Source organism: Acanthochromis polyacanthus, chromosome 4 (genome assembly GCF_021347895.1).
Source record: "Acanthochromis polyacanthus isolate Apoly-LR-REF ecotype Palm Island chromosome 4, KAUST_Apoly_ChrSc, whole genome shotgun sequence".
In the NCBI taxonomy this organism is placed as follows: domain Eukaryota; kingdom Metazoa; phylum Chordata; class Actinopteri; family Pomacentridae; genus Acanthochromis; species Acanthochromis polyacanthus.
This window is the reverse complement of record NC_067116.1, coordinates 29,199,283-29,219,789: the sequence shown is the minus strand read 5'-3', so window position 1 is coordinate 29,219,789 and position 20,507 is coordinate 29,199,283. Positions and strand designations below refer to the sequence as shown.

Below are 20,507 nucleotides of genomic sequence, written 5' to 3'. Positions count from 1 at the left end.
GAACAGCTGATGCAGTAGTTCTCCAGTCACTTGCCAGACAAATGCAAGTCATGAATAAAACCAAAGAGCTTAGTGAGCTCCTATTTAGGTCCATTCTTGAGTGTGAGCTGCATATTGTGGCCCCTTACATGACTGGGAAAGGCTTTAATGCCATTTCCAAGTGTTTTCAAGTGCTAATGACCTCATTGCAAAACATGAGTGCAAAATACAAGGAGTCCCACACAGTGAAAAATCTCAAAGGCCACACATCTGCACTGCAGTAGGCACTGCACAGACAAGACTACCAAAGTGGCCAAGAAGAACGACGGATCGCCACCAAAACCATCCTGATGAATCAGAGAAATTCTGATACTAACATCACAAGGAAGACACTTCACAAGGCTGGTTTCCACAGACACTGAAAAAAAGATGATTATGTCTTTTAGACAGATATGGAAACGCTCGCCAAGCCTTTGGAAAAACCTACTTGAACAAAGAAGAATGAAAACTTTCAACAAGAACACCATGCCCACTGTCTAACATGGTGGTGGGAGGCAACTTTGTCAAAGCAGCATGAGAAAACTCAGGCAGCATTAGACCTTCCAACAAGAGGATGAAAATACGGTCAAAGTGGTCAAGAAATGGTGAACAGAAAACGATGTCAGAATTGTGAGATCCACACCTGAATAACAAGACACTGTGCAGAGAGCTGAAGACCAGAGTGATGACAAGGAAGCCTTTCAACTTCAAAGACATTTAGATCAAAAGAGAATAGGTTCAAAATCCCAGGGGAGACATGCAGAAACCTTGTTGGCAATTATAAGAATCATCTGATTGCTGTAATGGCAAATAGAGGCTGCCATTTATTTCCAAGAATGAATAAATGAATCATTTCGGACATGCTATTTTTTTATTGAAACTAAAAAAAAAGACACAAAAATAAACAGTTTAATAGTTTAATTTTCCCTTAACATCTCTAAACCAGTATCTTAACGTATTTGACCTATTGGTCAAGCAGAAAATTGTCTATAAATCAAAAGTGGGCATAGGGATGATTCATTTGGGACTTAACTGTATATAGCACAGAGCATGACTGGATGACTCCATGCAGTTCACCTGAGTGTATGAATCTACATTTGTTCTGTTCCTCTGCTCATTTATTAAAGCGTTCCCTTTAATATGTCACCAGTCTGCAATTTGAGTCACTGGTGAATTAGGATTGTCTGACTTGGATAGATTATATTATGTGAAAATATTACACATTATTAATTGCCTTGAGGAACACTGCACCAGAATTGACTCCTGTCCTGGTAGCAGTGATTGAACTCTAAAATGATGTGCTTTCCCAGTTTCCCCCATCTGAGCTGTACTGCAGAGAAGTGCCAGTGATGTGTTGAATCTTCTTTATTGGCAGTTCCCATCATCGCTTAGATTCCACCTTAACACCAGTCCTGGCACCTGAATAAAGATTTCCTATCATGGAGCCTGAGCACAGGCGCCACGCTCTTAAAATGTGACAAATGCAAATGGGACGAGAGAAATCAAATGTGACTAACGTGTATGGAAACAGAGAAAATCAATTGTCTCCTGAACAAATGGATGAGCTATTAAAATGATTGTGTGCTACAGGAATATATTATCCTCAGGAGCTGCCAGCAGAGGCAACAGCAGCTCATATCCCAAGTCTGTTTGGCCCAAGAAAGCAGGCAGAGCTGTCACTAAGGCAATTATATCCACAATATGCATGAGCAAAACATTTGATTTATCTGCCATATCTCATGCTATTAGCTCTTACACATTATCTGTCTAAAAAGCATAAAACATGCAATAAAAACACAGTGGCACAAAGCAAAATAAGACCATAAATGCATACTCTGCCAAAGTTAATTCGTCCGTTTGTCTTTCACAGGAGATGCAGGTGCAATGGTGCTAAAAATTTGGCTTTGAAGCAGCATTGCCGTTTTCCATCTTTATTAACACAAAAGCTTTTGATTTTCACAGAAATTTAAGCTTAGCAGTTAGGGACCAGACTTCAAACTGTTATTTCAAATCATGATGGAAAAGAGACATTTTGTTTCTTCACCCCATTTGTCAGCAATATTGTGAATAAAGAATTAATTACAGCACAGATGCCAAAGAGACGAGATATGATTTTTTTTTCCAAAAAAGCCTTTCACAAGACAATTGCGGCCCGAATTGAATAAACAGTTTTTCATCATTCTCTGTGGGGTAGAGGAGCTTTAGAAGAGAGGATTCAATGCACTCATCAGATAAAGACAGTCGCCGGGCTTCAAATGCAGCCTGTATTAGCACTTCAAAACAATCAGAGCATCTCTGCAGGCTGAGGAAAGGTTGCGCAGCAAGGGAAAAAATGTTTTTTTTTTTTAAGTTCCTGAACTGCTTTTTAGAATTTTATCCTCACAAAATAAATACAGATGATGTACATGATATCCATGCTCAATCCTATTAGTTGGAAGAAATGTCAAGATGGAAGGCCATCTGCCTTTAAATAGGATACAGCTCCACATGATATTGATGGGGTAGTAACCTTCTGAAATGACAGGTTTAGTGGAGTCTTAAACGTGGATCCATTAAAGTTTTAATAAACTAAATCACAAAATGGCACTGCGGCCTGCTGCACTGAGTGACCAGTGTCCTTCAGAAGAAATGAGACATCATACATTCTCCCTGTTTGGCCTGATAAATTCAAGTGTCAGGTTTCAGCACTGGTAGGAAATCTTGTCAGTACAAGAACTAATGAAATATCAGATAAGAAGGGAAACTAAGTTGTGTCCTAAACATCAAGGAGAACACTTAGAGTTGGTATATTGCCAAAGAAATGAAAATTGATTACTTATATGCAAATAGTCACAGTGTTTATTAAACTTCAACCAGTTACTGTCCAATTATTGCTAAGTAATCTTAAGTAGGCACAACCAGTCAAGCTTTGAATTATTTTTAAGCCATCTAATATCCAGAAACACATGAAAAGGTGAAAGGAGTGAGTTTGTCTGCTTGGCAGCTTGTTTTAGACATGCATACTGATCAGCCTCAACATTAAAACCAAAGGCCTAACATCACCTAGGCCCCCTGCTGCCAATACAGCTCTGGCTCATCAATTCATGGACTCCACAAGGCCATTAAATGTGTCCTGTAGTATCAGGTTTCAAGACACTGGCAGCAGATCCATGAATTCCTCAAAGTTGTGAGGTGGGGCCTCCATAAATCAGACTTGTTTTTTCAGCACGTCACAAACATGATCGATTGCACTGAGATCTGGGGAATTCGGAAGCCGAGTCCTTGAACTCTTTGTCGTGTTCCACAAACTATTCCTAAGCAATTTTCGCAGTGTTGCAGGAAGCATATTCCTGCCACTGTCATCACGGAATATTAGTGAAGTCCAGAACAAGATTTTTGATTCACAAAAAAGCACGTCTGTTGTAAAGGAAAGAGCAGTCACGCCTGACTTAAGACCCTGTCGGTAGTCATGCACCCTGTGGTGAAGCTCAGGTAGGGACATGTATGGAATGTCGTGTTGAGAGTGTAGAACGTACTGTGATTCAAAAAGCTCCAAAAGACAGCAAAAAACCTGAATCCTCGATCACAGTGTTGAACTCCTAATCCTGCACAATAGAGTCAGTTCACCTATCTGCTGACTGTCGGCTCGAAAAATTTCTTTTTGCTTTTAGAAGTATCCTCAGGTGTGTCTTGCTTTGGGGAAGTGATTGCCTGAGTGTTCCATTGAGTGTTAACTTTTCAGGTCCTATCAAATTTGGAGTATTCAAGGCAGCTTTATTATTACCACTTTGTGAAATGGTTGCATTTCAGATATAATAAGTGGCTTATGATGATGGATTAATCTGCGTTAACGTGGTCATTTTGACAGCCCTATTGTTTAATAATTTATTTTTTGACAATTGCAGGCCTTCTTTTTTTTTTTTGCACCGATGTGGGACTAAAATTCCGTTGTACTGTTGTAGAAAAGTATGACTGTGCAATGGCAATAAATGTTTATCTTATATTAGCTTGTCTTATATTCTCTTATCATGAGTACGCCATTTGCTGTAGAGACACACAGACATACTCTCAGGAAAGGTGGGAAGCAAGATGTCTTCTGTTAACCGCATGACATCAAGGTTAAATGTTAATCAAAAAAGACAGACATAAAGACGTGCACTTAAACACACAGCTGTGTAGACGGACACCCACATGCAAACACAGACACACTCAAAGTCACTTGAGACATGAAGTGTCGTTTGAATTGGGCATGCGTCCCAAACCACGGGGAGTCCTTCCAACAGCTTGGCTTATAGATGAAGGTCTCGTACACACATAAGGAAATACACACTCATTCGCACACATGCGTGAAAACACAGCAGCACACATACACATACACACACATACACATACACATACACACACACTCCCTCCTGCTGCTGCTCCTGGCGAGCTATGAGACGTGGCCTGCTGACTAGAGAATGGCACAAATGTGTGTTTGGGCCATCTGCTGCTGAGACTGATATAGATATCACACACACAGGGGCGGAGTGGGACTCATTTTCAGCCCTGGACTTTCATGCCTCAGACCGGCCCACTTTAGATCACGACCTATTACTATTAAAATCATGTAATTCTAGCCTTGTCTTGTAATTCGGTGTGCTTTTCTAAAATATTTCCAATTCAGTGCAAGTAAGGGTTGCTTCACAATGAGGATTTATTCCAACATGAGTGCACATCTCCAACATTATTCTTTACAACAATATCAGAATCTATATTCTGTTCAAATAAGTGTTCAAGGAAACCTTAAAAATGAAATAAAAGAAGAAATAAAAAATATATTTAAAAAATAAAAAATAAAATAAAAGGTGTTGCACTTTCTAATAACACTATCATCTCTTTTTCCTCTGCAAGGAAACGGTTCAATCACAGATATGAGAACATCAGTTAGAGGGCTAATCTCCAACACTATTCTTTACAACATCACAATGTCCTTTGTTGCAATATTAAATATCAAGCAAATTGGTTTTACAGATATCTAATCCTTATGAACAAAGAATAATTATTGCACTGTTGGTCTGCAAGTTTGTTATTCACAGTATAACATAACTCGCTAGTGAAATTTTAAAAATTCTTTGATTTTCATTTTATATTTACAATAACAAGAACACAAAATCGGTAAGAGACAGAAACATAAAAGGTCCGTTTTTTCATTTTCTGAGACTGGAAGTGGTCATCAGCAAGTGCGGAGCCAGACAGAGTACGGTGCAAAGACTGTATGGTCAAAATGAGAGATCAGGTGGCCGATCTTAAAATAAATCAATATTGAATTTTTCATAGAGCATTAAAGTTTGGCCAAGCCAGGGGGTGGGGCTACTTGATTGACAGTCTGGTTTGGAATGATTGACAGGTCCTATGGAGGAGGCAGCAGAGAATCTGTTCTCCTCGTTTGGATTAATTCTGATATAATAACTGTTGGTTTATTTATCGGTGGAGCAGCAGAACCTCTTCCACAGACAGTTTTCCTGCCTGTTGGCTTGTTTTAACCAGTTTTCTACCTTCAGCTGATCCTGATCGTTATCTAAAGTGGGCCGGTCTGAGGCATGGAAGTCCAGGTTTGTTAATGAGTCCCACTCCGGCCCTGGTGTTGTTTGTTTGTTTGTTTGTTTGTTTTCAAAATGTGTTTCATGCAACCAAAAACTTGAAAATATGTTAGACTAACTGAAATTTGCCTGGTCTGCATGTTAAGCTCACTTTATGGAACAGGTTTTAGTGAATACGCAGACATATGATTGATATTAGTCTTGTCAGCTCATTTTCTGAAAGAGTAGGAATGTCTTTCCAAAATAGAACTCAGACAATTGAATGGGAATTATAAGAAAACAAAAAAAAATGCAAAACTTGCACATCTGACCAATATCTTTTTGTGACACTTTAAATTACAAATGGCAACACATAATTTGTGCAAACTATATATTTTAATATTTTATTGGATATGTATCCTATTTACAGGCTCTGGTATTGTGCAGTGTTGGGTGACATATTTGTTCTTCACCAGAAGGCTGAAATACCAGCCAGTCCAATCTTTATTGCTGAACTTTTGAGCCCAGTCATCTCAGAGTCAGAACAATAAAGAGAGTCAACAGGAGAAACTAAACAAACCAGCACAGCAGACTCAAATAAGGCCTGGATCAAACTTTATTGACATCTCTTTCCTTTCCAATTAGGAAAACGATAATGACAGAGACTAGCAGCTCTTGTGAGGATTTTGAGTGTGTGAGAAAGAAAGAGAGGTTCATGCTTAGCACACACCAAGCTCTATAGCAAAACTGAAAGGAGGAAACAAAAGAAAGAGCTTTTTTTCTATGATTATGCCGATGAATTAATTGAAACGTTGCATTATGATCTTGAATGTTTGAGCTGCTAAATGGATTTCTATCCAGATCAGTCTTAACTGCAGTCTTCTATTAACGTCTTCCATTTTCAGGAACATTTTTTTAAAATGTCATTACATGGTCTTTCATTAAAAAGCCTTGATGTGAATGCCATGGTTATGAACTTCATCATATCTGTAAAATATAATGGGCAGAGAATAGCAAACCCACCTTCTATGTTCACAATTTTACTCACTTCTGATACACAAATAACCAGGACAGTTTTTCAATTTCTCAGTGCATTTTCTGTAAGTATTCACTAAAAACGGATTGTATTATATGCATCTAGGCTCATATATGCGTGTGTGTGTATAGATAGATACTGACTTATATATATACAACCTAAAGAAAATCAGAAATAATTTAGGTTTAATTAGGAGAAATGATTTTTTTACATTACTTGAACAGATTTAACTAATTGATTAATTGCTGCATTTCCATTTGGAATATATATCACGTTACCATAGTATAACATTTTAATTTTAAGATCATCGTATTTATTGTCACTTCCAACTTTATATGAATTACATGTCTGACGTTAAAGGTTAGGAGAATGCAGCACACATGCAAGGAAAGTATTTTTCATGAGAAAAGGCAACAAATGTTGATGAACAAGTGAATAGAAGACACTAAAAAGGTGATAATTTTGAGCCTGAATTCACATCTCTTCTTCTCAGCTGAATGGCTCTTAAAATATTAATTGTGAAGAGGTGTGGCAAATCAGACTGCACAACTTGACCTTTCTAACCATGCCTGTTGTGTGCCCATGCAATGAAGTGCTGGCGGGAAAATAACACAAACACGAAAAAAAACGCATTTCATAAGAAGGCTAACATGAAAATAATTTGGAAGCGCTATCATAGCAAAGGGTGGGAGATCTGGGTAGCCTAGGCTCTTCTGGAACATGGCTAGTGTTTATAATGACCAAGATACGAGACTAAAAGTAAATCTTGTGAAATTACACTGGAAATAGCCCGCAGCTTAGGGTGAATAACCCATAATGTTGCATAAAACAAACACTATTCTCTCTCTGTTTGCTGCTTCCAGGTCTTTCTCCAGCCTGTCAGATGACAGTGAGGAATCCAGAGCCAGGTACCTCTACAGGCAGTGGGTTGGACTCGGTTTGACTGACGTCCATCTATCCAATCACACGGTTCTGCTCAGCCTACCCGGTTCCACACCCAACACCATCACTGACCAGTCTAGTCATCAGTGTTTCCTGCCAAATGGGATCCCATGTGATCAGCGTGGCCCGAACGACCTACCGAGGCAGCAGTTCTCCTATGCAGCCTACTCTGCTGTAGGAAGTGTGCAGGTACCATCCATCACACTGTATTGACTTTTCCTGAAACAAAGGTTGCTTAACCCTTGTGGCTGCTGCACTTTGGTGATGCTCTTCCCTCCCTTTTGTATTGTCAGGTTGTCTGTGTCTCCAGCCCTCAGCAAGTGAAGGGTAACCAGTAAATGTCATAGCCAGTGGTTTAGCTGTAAATGTTCAAGCTTGGTTAGACAGTTCAGGGTCTGAATGTGTTTCAGTGCTGGATTTTTGAGCTGGTCAGGCAAAACTATTATTGTTATTATCGAATAGAATGTCCAACCAATTTGATGAAGAAAAAAGAAAGAATACCTAAAAGATGTCTTTGTTTTCAACTTGAAATGAAAACATTTCAACACCAATTTTCTTGTGTGCTAAGAAAGCAGTGATTTAAGCTCACCGAGGACTAATTCAATTGTAATTAATTTTCATTTTCTGAAACTGTTGAAACGCAAATCCTGCATATGCATCAATTCCAGGGATGAGAATTTTCCGCGGATCCGCGGAATTCCGCGGATTTTATCATTGCCAGGGTCATTCTTGTGAATCGTCTAAATTCGAGGAGAAAATTTTTTTGGGGGGTGAGGTATGTTTATGGTCGGCGATTCGTAATATCGAACGGCTGCTAATATCCACTGCGCTGAATGCTAGCTGCCACTCAGTGAGAGCAGTCATGTACAGTACTGTAATCGAATCACCATGAAGTGTAGAGTCCAGGGATGGGAATTTTCCGCGGATCCGCTGATTTCCGCCGATTTCATTTCAAGTCTGAACACTTTATTGTTGCTGATACTCCCGCGAGATGGTAATGACGTTAACGATAGCTTGTTAACGACGATTGTAAACGGCCCAGCGATTGGAAGTCGCTGCGCCGCCGCCGCCGCACACATATCCCCCCCCCGTCAAGAACTTTCCGCTGGAATCAGAACTTGCTGATCCCATCCCTGCAATTCCTTTTGGACTTTATCTGTTCAACAGAAATTAAATCTGCTTCAATGCAGACTTGACACAAAATTGTGACCAAACATGAAAACATATTTACACATTTTCTGCATCACCAACTGAATGCATGTGGTTCCCATCGCATACAGTTTGCCGTACTGTAACTACACAGCTTTGCTAAGTGATATTAATAATGTACAGCTCTAATAGGTTTGCAGATATAATGTATTTATTCAGCTGAGAATCTGTTTCAGTCATGGAGAATTGTCAGAAAATATACTGGTGAAAAGGCGGTGCTTCTTACAACTAATACTAATCCAAAACTCTGAACATAACTTCCTCTGAAGTCACCATAGTGATCTAGGCAGGTAAAAGACAGCCACCTCAATGACACTAAAAACTCTGGCTTTAAGGCCCAACACACCTCGATAATGCTCCAATTTTGCTTCATAGGCCAGCCTTTAGGATTAATCCATAATTTTTGACAGTAGGAAAAATACTCCCTCATGTTTTCACATATTCAAACTCACCAAGCCTAGGTTGCTTGGATTTTTTTTCACAAGTTGAGAAAAGTGGAGACAAACAGTCTAATCTGTTACATTCAAGTTGGGATGTGTTCAGTAGAAAAAGCTCACCATAAAGCAGAAATCAGACTGATTTAAGTTTGATAATCAAAAGGCTAGACTCACATTCTCCTCATCAGAGTCTTCTAAAGCTCAGTCATGCTTCCATGTCTCAGATGAGGGAAGAAATTTTAAAATCCTGAATTGTATGCCAGTTTTCACATTTTAAACCAAAATCTTGGGAAGAACAAAGGGGCTTTTTTCAGTGCTTCTTCTACTACAAAGGCACAATATTTAATGAAATCATATATGTATTAGAGTTAAATGGGTCATACAGAGGCAGAGATTTTCATAGTAGGGTGCCCCGGGCCATCTCTTCCAGACTAGAGGTAGTTCACACACATTATGCATTACACATTAGAAAAATAAGGCCGGATTCTGTAAGTAGAATGGCACCGGAAAACTCAATGTGGAAACCGTAAATATCTTCAACATGGTATTTTGCCTCTTGCTAGATGCACCGTTAATCTTTTCTACCATCTTTCATGAGTGTGAAGGTTAATGGAAGTCATTATACATGTAGTTTGCCTGCACCAGCTAGCAGACACTCCTCCACAAAGAAATACAGTCACACTATTTTTAGTGGGCTTCACTTCTCTGCATCCTGGGAACAAAGAAAGGGGTTGAAGGAGATGCTTGTAATTCCCTTGAGCCCCTGCCCGGCCTGAGGGCAGATGAAAAGTTGGAGTGATTCTCTGAATACCAAGTTTTCCTCCTCTTTTCTTCCCCTCCCTCTCTCCTCGTTCTCCTTTCTCTGCTTTGCTCGATCCATCCAGCTGTCCGCTCGTCGAAGTCTACCCAAAGGAGGGTCACAGTCATCCATCACCAGATTATTTCCTAGCACCATTCCTGCACACTGCCTTGAATTAAGCGGCACTTTGCCGGATCTAAACATGACTTTCAGACAATTAAATATGGCATTTGTGATGGATGGATGGCGACCCAGAGCAAGTATACTGGACTAATAAGTCCTGCTGTTGGTGGCCCTGTTCTGCCGGTGCTGTGGGGAACAGTGCTTTGATACACAGACACACAGACACACACACACACACACACACACATACACACACACACAAAGAAACATTAAAACAGAAAGATCAAGAAAAACAATGTGAAATATAAAGTAAAACTAAAAAAAACAACTTATGATGAGCTCACACTAGCCACAATGCCTATCAATACATACTTATGTAATAATATAGTAATTACTATATAATTACACATTTACACTATTACACACAGTATTTAGGGGTCAGACCACACCTGTCTTTGAAACTGCTTTCATTTAGATTTCAACTACACTCTTATTAAGTTTTGCTGTCTTGTCTTGCACGGTTTTGATGTTATTATATTGACAACAAACATATCAACACCTCCTAGAGTCCTCAGAGCTGCCTTTGTGGAGTTTCGCACTACAGTGGATGTCCATATTTTACACACACACATACACAGATTTACAAGGTGAAAACAATACTAGCTTTACTATCGCAGCTGCAATAAGAGAAGATTGCACTGTTTTCTTGATGTGGACCAGAGGAGGATAATGTGACTGTGCTTGCTGGGTGTAATGCGGCAATATGCAGACTGTAGTACAATAACAAAGAGGATATATTACACACACCCCACAGGTATAATAGAGTTATAGGGGCCGCTGCCATATCTGGTCTCACTTGTCATGTAACCAAATGCTTCAGTTTAGAACGTTTATCTTCAGCCATGATCGCTGGGGTGTGTGCAGTTCAAAAGCAATATTAATGCATTAGCTGGGTCATATTTCGCTGTATAGTTTATGGTGGAACGTGTCGATAAAGGTAAAGTTGGTAGAGGGGATTTCATGTAGTGGTTGCATGCTGGCGATTGATTTTAGGGCTATTCTTAACATGTGAGCAGTGAAGGGACTTTCTGCAGATTCAAGCTGTGCTGAGACCAATCTTTTCAAGGACATGAATATAAAACAGTGCAGTTTGGCTTACAAACACACACGCTTTCTTTCACACTAATTAATAAATGTAGTGTCAAATTAAAATTAGCTACAAACTTATTACTTGTTTTCACAAATTACTAAGGCACTAAAGAACTAAATTGCACTCTATACTTACTTAATTCTTGTTATGAAATTAATCACAAGATAATGGAACAAAAAGATACTGCAAAATACACTCAGCTGACAGTTTATTAATTACTCTGAAAACTAATACGTGTCTAACGTAACCTACTCATAACCTCCAATGGATCTATCTTAATGGAGGTCATTATGCTGCATTTGCTGTTGATTTTGAAAGATATTGATCTATATGCATGGTTATTGATCATTGATCCGCATTGCATTACATAATTTAGAACAGAAAATTTCCAAAAGTGACCATTAGAACTTTAAAGAAGGTCAGATTTCTCATAGGACTTACAGGCTGCTTCACTTTGACTAATGTTAAGTTAGGCGTAGTTAGAGAGTTTTCAACACTTTGTCATCACTGAAAGATTCCAAACAGTGTTCGTTGTCAGAAAATTATTGAAAGTCTCACATGTCCCCAGAATGTCTTTTAATTTTCAGCTCCAAATCCTGCAAAGACAGTTACTTTTATCTTCACATTATAACTGCTACTTTTAGCCCTATTCTAAGTGAGTTGTTTCAGTGTCTGTAAACTGAGCTGTCTGTCCCCCTCAGGAAGAAGACTCTCTCTGATAGTTGTGAATAAGTGTGTGAGACCAGGACTTTGTGCTGATTCTAACTTTGGAGTGTTGCATGTTTTTTTTTTCTTCAATGTGATCTTCGTAATTGTCATTGAGACTTGGAAGGTGCTAAATGGCACACCTTTGATTAGCAAAAATTTCCATCTGCACAACCTATATTTTTGGATCGTAAGGTCAAACGCATGAGACACATGAGAATTTATGACAATACGAATTTAATTGTTTAAGTTGTGAGAAATTGTGGCTTTTTATAGGCATTCTCTTGAGAGAGGTGCCCAGCAAATAAGCATTCACCCTGTCCTGGAAATTGTATTACTGCTAGATGTAGAGTTTTAACTGACAGTGCTGAATTAATGTCCTTATTGAAAACTGAAGAAAATGCCTTCCATGATAATGAAGGGGCCTGGTTTGTGGTCAGTACTTGTAAGCCACACGCTGGATCAGAAAAAAATATATTTATACTTACAGGTTAAACCTAAACGCAACTTCTTCAATTGCTCTTTTTTCCTTTATCCAAATCCAACTTATTATAACCTTCTTTCTGTATTACACTTAAAATCCAGTGAGTAGTAGTGCATGAGCAGAAAAAAGGGGCAATATAAATCTTATCATGTTGCTTATGTGTGTTTGCACATCGGTCTTGTTCATAGGGAGTCAAAATTTCATGTAAAAAGTTTTAGACGTTGACAGTTTTATTCTGGGTTCACTCAGCAGCATTCCACCAAGCAGGAATGACTCCTGCTTTTTCTGTCTTAGCACTTTGTAACATCACTTCTGAACCATATCAGACCTTGGAATGTTATTGTGTTTACTTTTATGGTTCCATTTAATTCAATTGGAATGCTTAAAGAAGAAAACAGGCCACATGGTTGTTTGGTTAATAAGCAGTAGTAAAGAAGGGATGTGGGGAATTGCACCAGGTTGCCACAGGACCCTTAGGACTTGTAAAGAACAGAGCAGTGAAAGTACACAAGCAGCATCCCAGGTGATACGATCATACATGAAGTACAGACAATCCTCCTGGCGCAGTGCACCAGAGGATGCTATCCATCAAGCAAAGCAAGATTCCAGCCTCCCTGTAGAATCTCACGACCATTATGGTCACAGCTGTAAGAACATGCGAAAACATGCCAGACAGGCACATGAATAAGTTTGCAGAGAAATTAAATATTATATGGACCTACATAGAAACAGATGGTAACTTCAAAAAACTGCAGAAAAGCAGACTGTGTTCTTGGACATTACTCTAATTAAGAATAACCCGAGTCATTGAGGCTGGAACCCTATGTGCTCTGAGTCATCCAGTGGTGGGAAAGTTTTTGGACATCCTGAAAATTTTACACAATCTCAAACATTATCATGAAATATTTGTGGAAAAATATTTTTGTGTTTAACAAGGTGTGACTACATTATACAGACACAAACAAACACAAATGATTTTTTGTTTATTGTTTACAAAACTAAATTCTTGACAGTTTCAATATGTCAGTTCTCAACATTGTTGGTATCAAAGTCAACCATTAACAGGGAATGTGTTCAAAACTGAACAAAAATAAATAAACCATCACACCATCAAATTAATATTTAGTAGTCCTTCCATTAGCACGCAGTAGAGCGCTAATCCTGGATGACATGTTCCCCATGAGCATTTCACACTGTTGAGGGGTAATCTTGTCCTTCTCTACTTAAATTACTGCTTTTAATTCTTCTAAATTCTTTGGTTTAAACTTTGAAACAGACCTTCTGATAATCAACGACAGATTTTCAGTGGGGCTCGTGTTTCGGGATTGAGCTGACCACTCTAAGACCTGGATACTGAGCTGCTGCAGCCAAGTTCTAGTGGCCCTGGATGTGTTCAAGGGGCATTATCTTGTTGAAACATCCAGTTTGACATCGACAGAACAGTGCGTGTGCAGAGGGGAGCATGTGGGTTTGGAGAATGGCACAATACTTGGTGGAGTTCAATGTGTCATCACAGACGGTGAGATGACCAACACCAGCTGCACTCAGGCATCCCCAAACCATGATACTGCCTCCACCATGCTTGACAGTAGGTGCTGTACATGCTGGAGATAAAGCTTCACCTGGCCTTCTGTGTACCCTCACATTAGCAGGAGGAAGATAAAGCTGGGAACTGGACTCATCTGACCACATAATCTTCTTCCAGTTCCTGGCTGTCCAGTTCTTGTGTGCTTGAGCCCAACAACACTGAACTAATCTCTGTGTCTCATTGATCAGAGGCTTCTTGACTGCCTTGTAGGACTTTAGGCCATGATCTAAAAGTTGGTCACGTGCAGTACAGGAACACTAGACACCAGAAAGAATGCATTTCCATTTGATACATGTCATGAATTATGAAATAAAAAGCAATGAAATTATGCCACACTGTGTATCTGCACTTTATATGAACACTAACAAGCCAGTGTGTCCTGTTCCCTTTTAATTTATCACACTGCATAACTAGAAAATCATTTCCTCTTGATTTATTATTCTCATCAAAAGAAATTAGCCTTTAACGTCACCTTTATAGAAGATCATGACAAAAGAAATGGTAATAACTAATGAAACAAAAAAGAAAAAGCCAGCACTTATTGTACACTTAGATCTTTCCTGTTATATTTCAGGCTGCCCACCTGTTGTTAGAGTTTTGGCTGTTCTGCGAGCTGAAGTTGACCCAATTCTGTGAATAATATTCACAGGTTTTTTGGGGGTTTTTTTTGTTGTTTTTTTCTTGACATGAATTATTAATGTAAAAGGACGAATTCAATTCACTTCAAATCCAGCTCGATGAAAATGACAAAGTGGAAGGTAAGCTGAGGTAAAGGCACAGGCTTCATTATGTGACTCACTTCACAGTGTCAAAAAGCTCACTGATGCTTTATAAATGCTCACTTTTAAGCCTTCCAAGGATAGACTGTGGGGAAAAGCCTCTGACTAATTCAACACAGCAATGAAAAAGTGGTCGTCCTCAGCCCGTCCCCTGTCTCCTCTGTTTTTTCATCTTTTAACTTCACTCGTTCTCTGTCTTTTGGACGAGTTCCCATAATTGTTCATCGCGCATGGAATGAACCATTTCGGAATTTTTATTACTCAAGACATACATAGCTTTTAAGTAACTAAAGATCTGTAAATACATGTTCCCCAGTGGGCTTTGCTGTTAGTCTTGCTGAAAAGTTTGTCATCAAGTCAGTGCATTCTCAGGCAGCATATTGCTGTGGGCCACTAAACTCTGCACAACAGGCAAGCTGGCCATGCAGTTAGAAGCCTACACAAATACATAAATCTGGCATCAATCCAATTCTGGAAGAAATAGTCTAAATAGTTTTGAGTTCACATCCTTGCGTCCTTTAACAAAGTTACTGATAAGAACAAGAGTGAAGTTTGTAAAGGTTACAAACTTCTTCTACAAACTGCTTCTTCGTTAGCCATTGGGAGTAAGAGCAAAATAAGTACTTTTCATTTGCAAGACTGAAATCGTGATGTATTTTTTTAAACTTTCTTAAACTTTGAAAGCGCTCCATGATCCCTGCTTGGATGGTCTTTGTATCACTCCTTCTCAGTTGGATTCCTCTTACAGCGAGGGGTTGTACGTTTTAAATGAAGCAGCAAGACTTGACCTTTCCAAAAATTGTGGTTTCTTGTCTGTGCAATAATTGTGTCAGTGAGGGAAAAAATATTTTACATCAGATTCAATCATGGCTACAGCTTGCATGCAGCTGTGTGTTGATCTGGACACCTATTACTCATGCTTTTATTACCAGATATGTTCATTTCAGTGATATGCGATCATTTGCGACTTTTGCAAGTAGGCAACTGTGCATGACCCTTTAGTGAATAGACATACAGTATCTCCCATACTTAGTTATGAAAAGATAATCTACTGGCAGCATTTTATTGTTAAATACATGTAAATTTCATACTATAAAATGTTTTTCCTTTATTTAAATGCTACTATAACTGCAGATATTAATCGCATCAAATGATGAACTGGATCGTCTAGACGGTTTTGAGAAACAGCAAAACAAAAGAACAGGATAAAACATGTATGACTAGACTTTGTAATGCCGTAGACAAGACCTTAAAATAAAGGCAGTGAAATTACCTTGACAGTAACCTTGTTCTCATCAGTTTAACCCCCTCCATACTTTTGAACAGAATCGTTCCAACAGGAGGGAGGGTGATCAAGGTTGTTGCAATCACAGCGTTGCTGGAAAAAAAAAACTTGAAGGTAGCTTAGAACACACAAGAAAATGGCTCTTCCATGAAAGATTTCCTAGATGGAGACATGTAAAGTGCACTCTCTGGCAGCATTTTCTGAAAATCAAAGAAACAGAATAAAAAGGCAGGGAAAAAACACATTGTGTTCGGAAGGTAAAAACACAGCTTGGGTCAGACGGGGAGCAGAGGAAGAAAAAGTGCAATATAGAAAGTGAAGGAATCACAGCAGGCTCATGCCTCGTTGCAGGAAGAAGAAAAGAACAGGCATTGACACTGCAAAGTGAGTAGATTTAGCAGGCTAGTGCAGCCGGACACCAGGCTCTGCTATTTTCTTATTAACCTTGCTTTATGTAAGAAGGAGAATGATGCACCCCACCACAGGTGAGGTGGAGCAATCACTAACGTCTCCACAGAGACAACCTGAGATTTGCAGGTACATATATTTGAGAATTTAGGAACTTAAGTAAGACTATGGATCAGTGAAGATTTTTGAAGTTTTTTTTTTTTTTTACATGTTTACTGTGATTCCATAACATATTATAATGCACATTTTGAAGTATCGGATTCAAAGTAGTTAATGAAGCAGCCAAAATCGAAATGTCCCAAATTGTGCAAGAGTTTTTGTGCTTTTTTTGATGTGGTATTTGACTTTAACCTCACATGCCAGATCAGCTGTTTTTGCTTTGTTTGGTGTCTTCCTCTCCAGACAGCAATAGAAACATGTCCATTACCAGCTGACATGAAAATTACAACCTTCCCCAACTGAAAACAGTTCCAAAAGGCTTTTCTCCATTTTTTCCGCCTTAGACAGACAAAATTAAATTTATTTCTTACTCTTTATGTTTGTTGGCAGTTGGCAGACAACTTCTTCTCTGTCTATTACAGCTAATGTAGCCTATACTGCTACCTCTGGTGACACTACACAGGATGATTTACTTGCTCCAGTGCAGTTAATGGAACCAGCCCAATTTTCATTTTCTTTTTTTTTTTTTTTTTTTAAGTTTTTGCGATATTTTAAAAGTTTGCTTCAAATTCGCTTGACAGTGGGTTTGCTGAAGCTGATGCCAGATTGTGACAACCAGAGAGACAATGTTGGAACAACGCCCTGATTGAAGGTTAGAGGTATAGTAGCTCAAACAGTACAGATCATCTAATCTAGCATCAACTGTTTGGTTATGGCTCTACTGATGATGTACATCCAAGTAACTTATCTGAAAAACAGTTTAGAATGCAGATGCAAGAGATGGTTAAAGTAACTGTAACCATCTACCCTTAACCTCTGTGACGCCAGCCTGCACTGTCAGTCTAATCTGCTAGAAGGCAAATGTACCCTCAGCAGGCAGGGCAGAAGGCTAACTGACTCTCCTTTGCTCCTTAGCTGACCCTACAGTTTGTGCACAGATAACAGCTAGGGTGCTAAGCAGAAGATGTCAACTGTTTCTGCAGATGATGTCAACTGTTTCTGCAAGCACTCAATTATTGCCTCCATCTCCAGTCTTGAAGTATGCGCTCTGCCGATGGTTTTCTTTGTAGACTGTGATTTGCATTTGTTGCATTTACACCACCACAGTTTACCAAGGGCATAATCATATGTGGAAAGTTGCTATGGCTCTGTATTCTGATCCCACTGATACTTTACTATAACTAGAGGTTCATGTGCAGCTGTTAGAGGGCATAGACTGAGACTCATGTGCAGGGCAATGCTACACAGCAGGCAGATGTAAACAATTATATTAAAGGTATGTACACATTTAGATATCTATAAAAGAACAAATGGATTACAACAATGGCTCCAGACTACAACCAGAAATGCTGCGCTAATCTCAGAACTACAGAACGCAGGCTTTAGGATTGGCAGAGCCTCTAAGAGGCTGGCCAGAAAACCACACCAGAAAATGCAAAAACCAAACTAGAAAATTTTCACTGCTAAGTGGCTGAACTAAACTACCAGCAGTAGGCTGAACAACAAATGACTGAATAAAGAATTGCTAACACTACAGACAACAACGCCTGACAACATGCTAGGCTGACCTCAGAAACTGAGTAGGGAACTTAGCTTTAACAGACAACGGAGCATTACAGGAGGTGAGTGTGGCATGGCTGTTGGCAGGAGGGGGCAGATGCTGCAGATGGAAAGCTTCACTGGTCTAGGTGTGGATCCAGACAGATGGGATAGAGGAGCAGAAGTGTCCAGACAGCTAGCGATGTACCTCAGGCAGACGGAGAAGGTTGCAGGGAAATCCAACTGGGCTGGCAGGTGGTCCAGGACTGGAAAGCAAAGAACAAGGGTTAAGCAGGAATCAGGGAACGAGGGAGCTAGACTGAACGAGAATCTGTACTGATTGAGACTGTTGAACTTTCTGGCACTGAGTAGAGTGCAGAATCCAGTTTTGAATGAAGGAATGAATGAATGGTTTATTTTGGTTACAAAGTTACAGTAAAATAATTTCATTTTGTGTTTTCAATTAAGAAAAAATTTACATATTTATTATACATTCTTACAGGAATTTTTTCGTCTCTCTCTTTTTCCTCCTCCCCTCCTCCTTTCACAAAAAAAGAAAAAAAGAAGATGAAAAATAAAACGAAACAAACCCCACCCCCACCCCCCCCCCAAAAAAAAACAACCCCCCCAAAAATATATGTACATACAATAAAAGTTTTTACAAGTTCTGTAATTGAAAAAAGAATAGGCAGAAGCCGAGGCTTATTTTGCCTATCCTGTACAATCTATAGAATCACCCAGCATATCAGTTATACATGAAATAAAAGACACGAAGAAAAAAAAAACAAAACAAGACTTTACTCTACATTAACCTTCTTAGTCATTTCACATATCAGTCATTTTACATTGTACTCCTTTATTATTTTGCCTTTCAGTACTTTTTTGAAACTCAACAGACACTCACACAGTTTCAACTCCTCACTCAGTCCATTCCATAATATAACCGCCAGATATGAGACACATCTGTATTTAACATTAGTTTTATGGAGCAAACGAGCAATATGCACTTCCGCCTGCCAGCACATCATTTCTTGCTGATGGAATTGGCAGCACCTGTCCGCATGCCACACCGAACCCTCACGCACACCTGAGGAGAGAAGGAAGGGAGGAGGAGAGAGAAGGTGTCTGCCACTACTTGGAGCCAAACGTGGAAGGCGTCACAGCAACGCCTTCCCTAAGCTACCCCATCCCCCTGTAGGCCTACATTTCCCCCCACCTTGCACATCCAATTGTTTGCTTTCCATTGCCCACGGTTTCTACAACTCCCAGCTTTACCACCCACTTCAATCTGCATTAAAACACCCACCCACATTCAAGCAACCCCTTACACACAAACAGACCATGCTACCAATTAGAAGCAGTCCATTGCAAATAAGGTATTATATACACTCCACTAGTTTGTGTGTGTGTTTGCCGCAGAGCGCAAACAAAAGAGATCCAGTGGGTTTACAATGTGTGTGTATGTGGTCGGAACGCATACAGGTACATTCATATCCATATGTAGATGTGTGCATTCATAATCACAGAGTAAACATTTGCAGGTTGTGCCCCCTCTGTGTAAATTATAACTGCCTTATTAGAACAATCCACACTCCAAAAATATGTTAATGAAAGACTAATTACATCCCAGCAGAATAAAATATGATATACTAATGAATCCAGAAAGCCCTGGTATGTTGTTTGGCTTTTCTCGGGGCTTTTCACTTATGATATCGGAAATAAATGTTTTTGTAATATTTTGATCTTAGTTTCTTTCATTACCAATAAGCTGCAGAGACAAAGACTATGTACAGGAAGACAGCCAAAAATAGATCTTAGTGCATTTACAATATTGCTCTCTGATCAAAGAAAGGAGTTAATACATACATTGTAAATTGAGACACTATAGCTGCTTTGTCTCTCATCAACTGCACTGCATTCAGTTTAACAACCAATACTTATGAGATCTGTAATTAAGTTAATTAACATTATTTAGAAAGTGGTAATATGTCATCATACTTAGCTTCATATAAATCATGGCTGTTGTTAATATGAACTCAGCCTCTTAGGAGTAGAATAGAATTACAGTTTCCAGAAAAAAAAACAGTTTTTCCTCGTCGATATGCAAATGTGGAGCACATGTGCTCCAGGATCTAATGAAATCATCGTCTCTATAAGGGCTGCCTCAAGTGTGATCATGGATATTCTGCAGTTAAAGGCTGTACAAGGATGAATTTACAGGATTGGGACCACATTTGTATTAAATGATCCTGCCCCTCCAACAGAAGTAAAATATGCTCCCATGTGTATTTTTTTTTTTTTTTAAA

General features: G+C 39.2%; 1 protein-coding gene across 3 annotated transcripts in view; it reads left to right on the top strand.

Moving 5' to 3' along the window:
• LOC110966177 (inactive N-acetylated-alpha-linked acidic dipeptidase-like protein 2) overlaps positions 1-20,507 on the top strand; it is a 580,988-nt gene that overhangs the window by 277,929 nt on the left and 282,552 nt on the right. For all 3 annotated transcript variants that reach the window (XM_051947586.1, XM_051947587.1, XM_051947588.1), the window contains exon 9: positions 7,458-7,725. In XM_051947586.1, the coding sequence (XP_051803546.1) occupies positions 7,458-7,725 (268 nt within the window). The remainder of the gene's footprint in view (positions 1-7,457; positions 7,726-20,507) is intronic.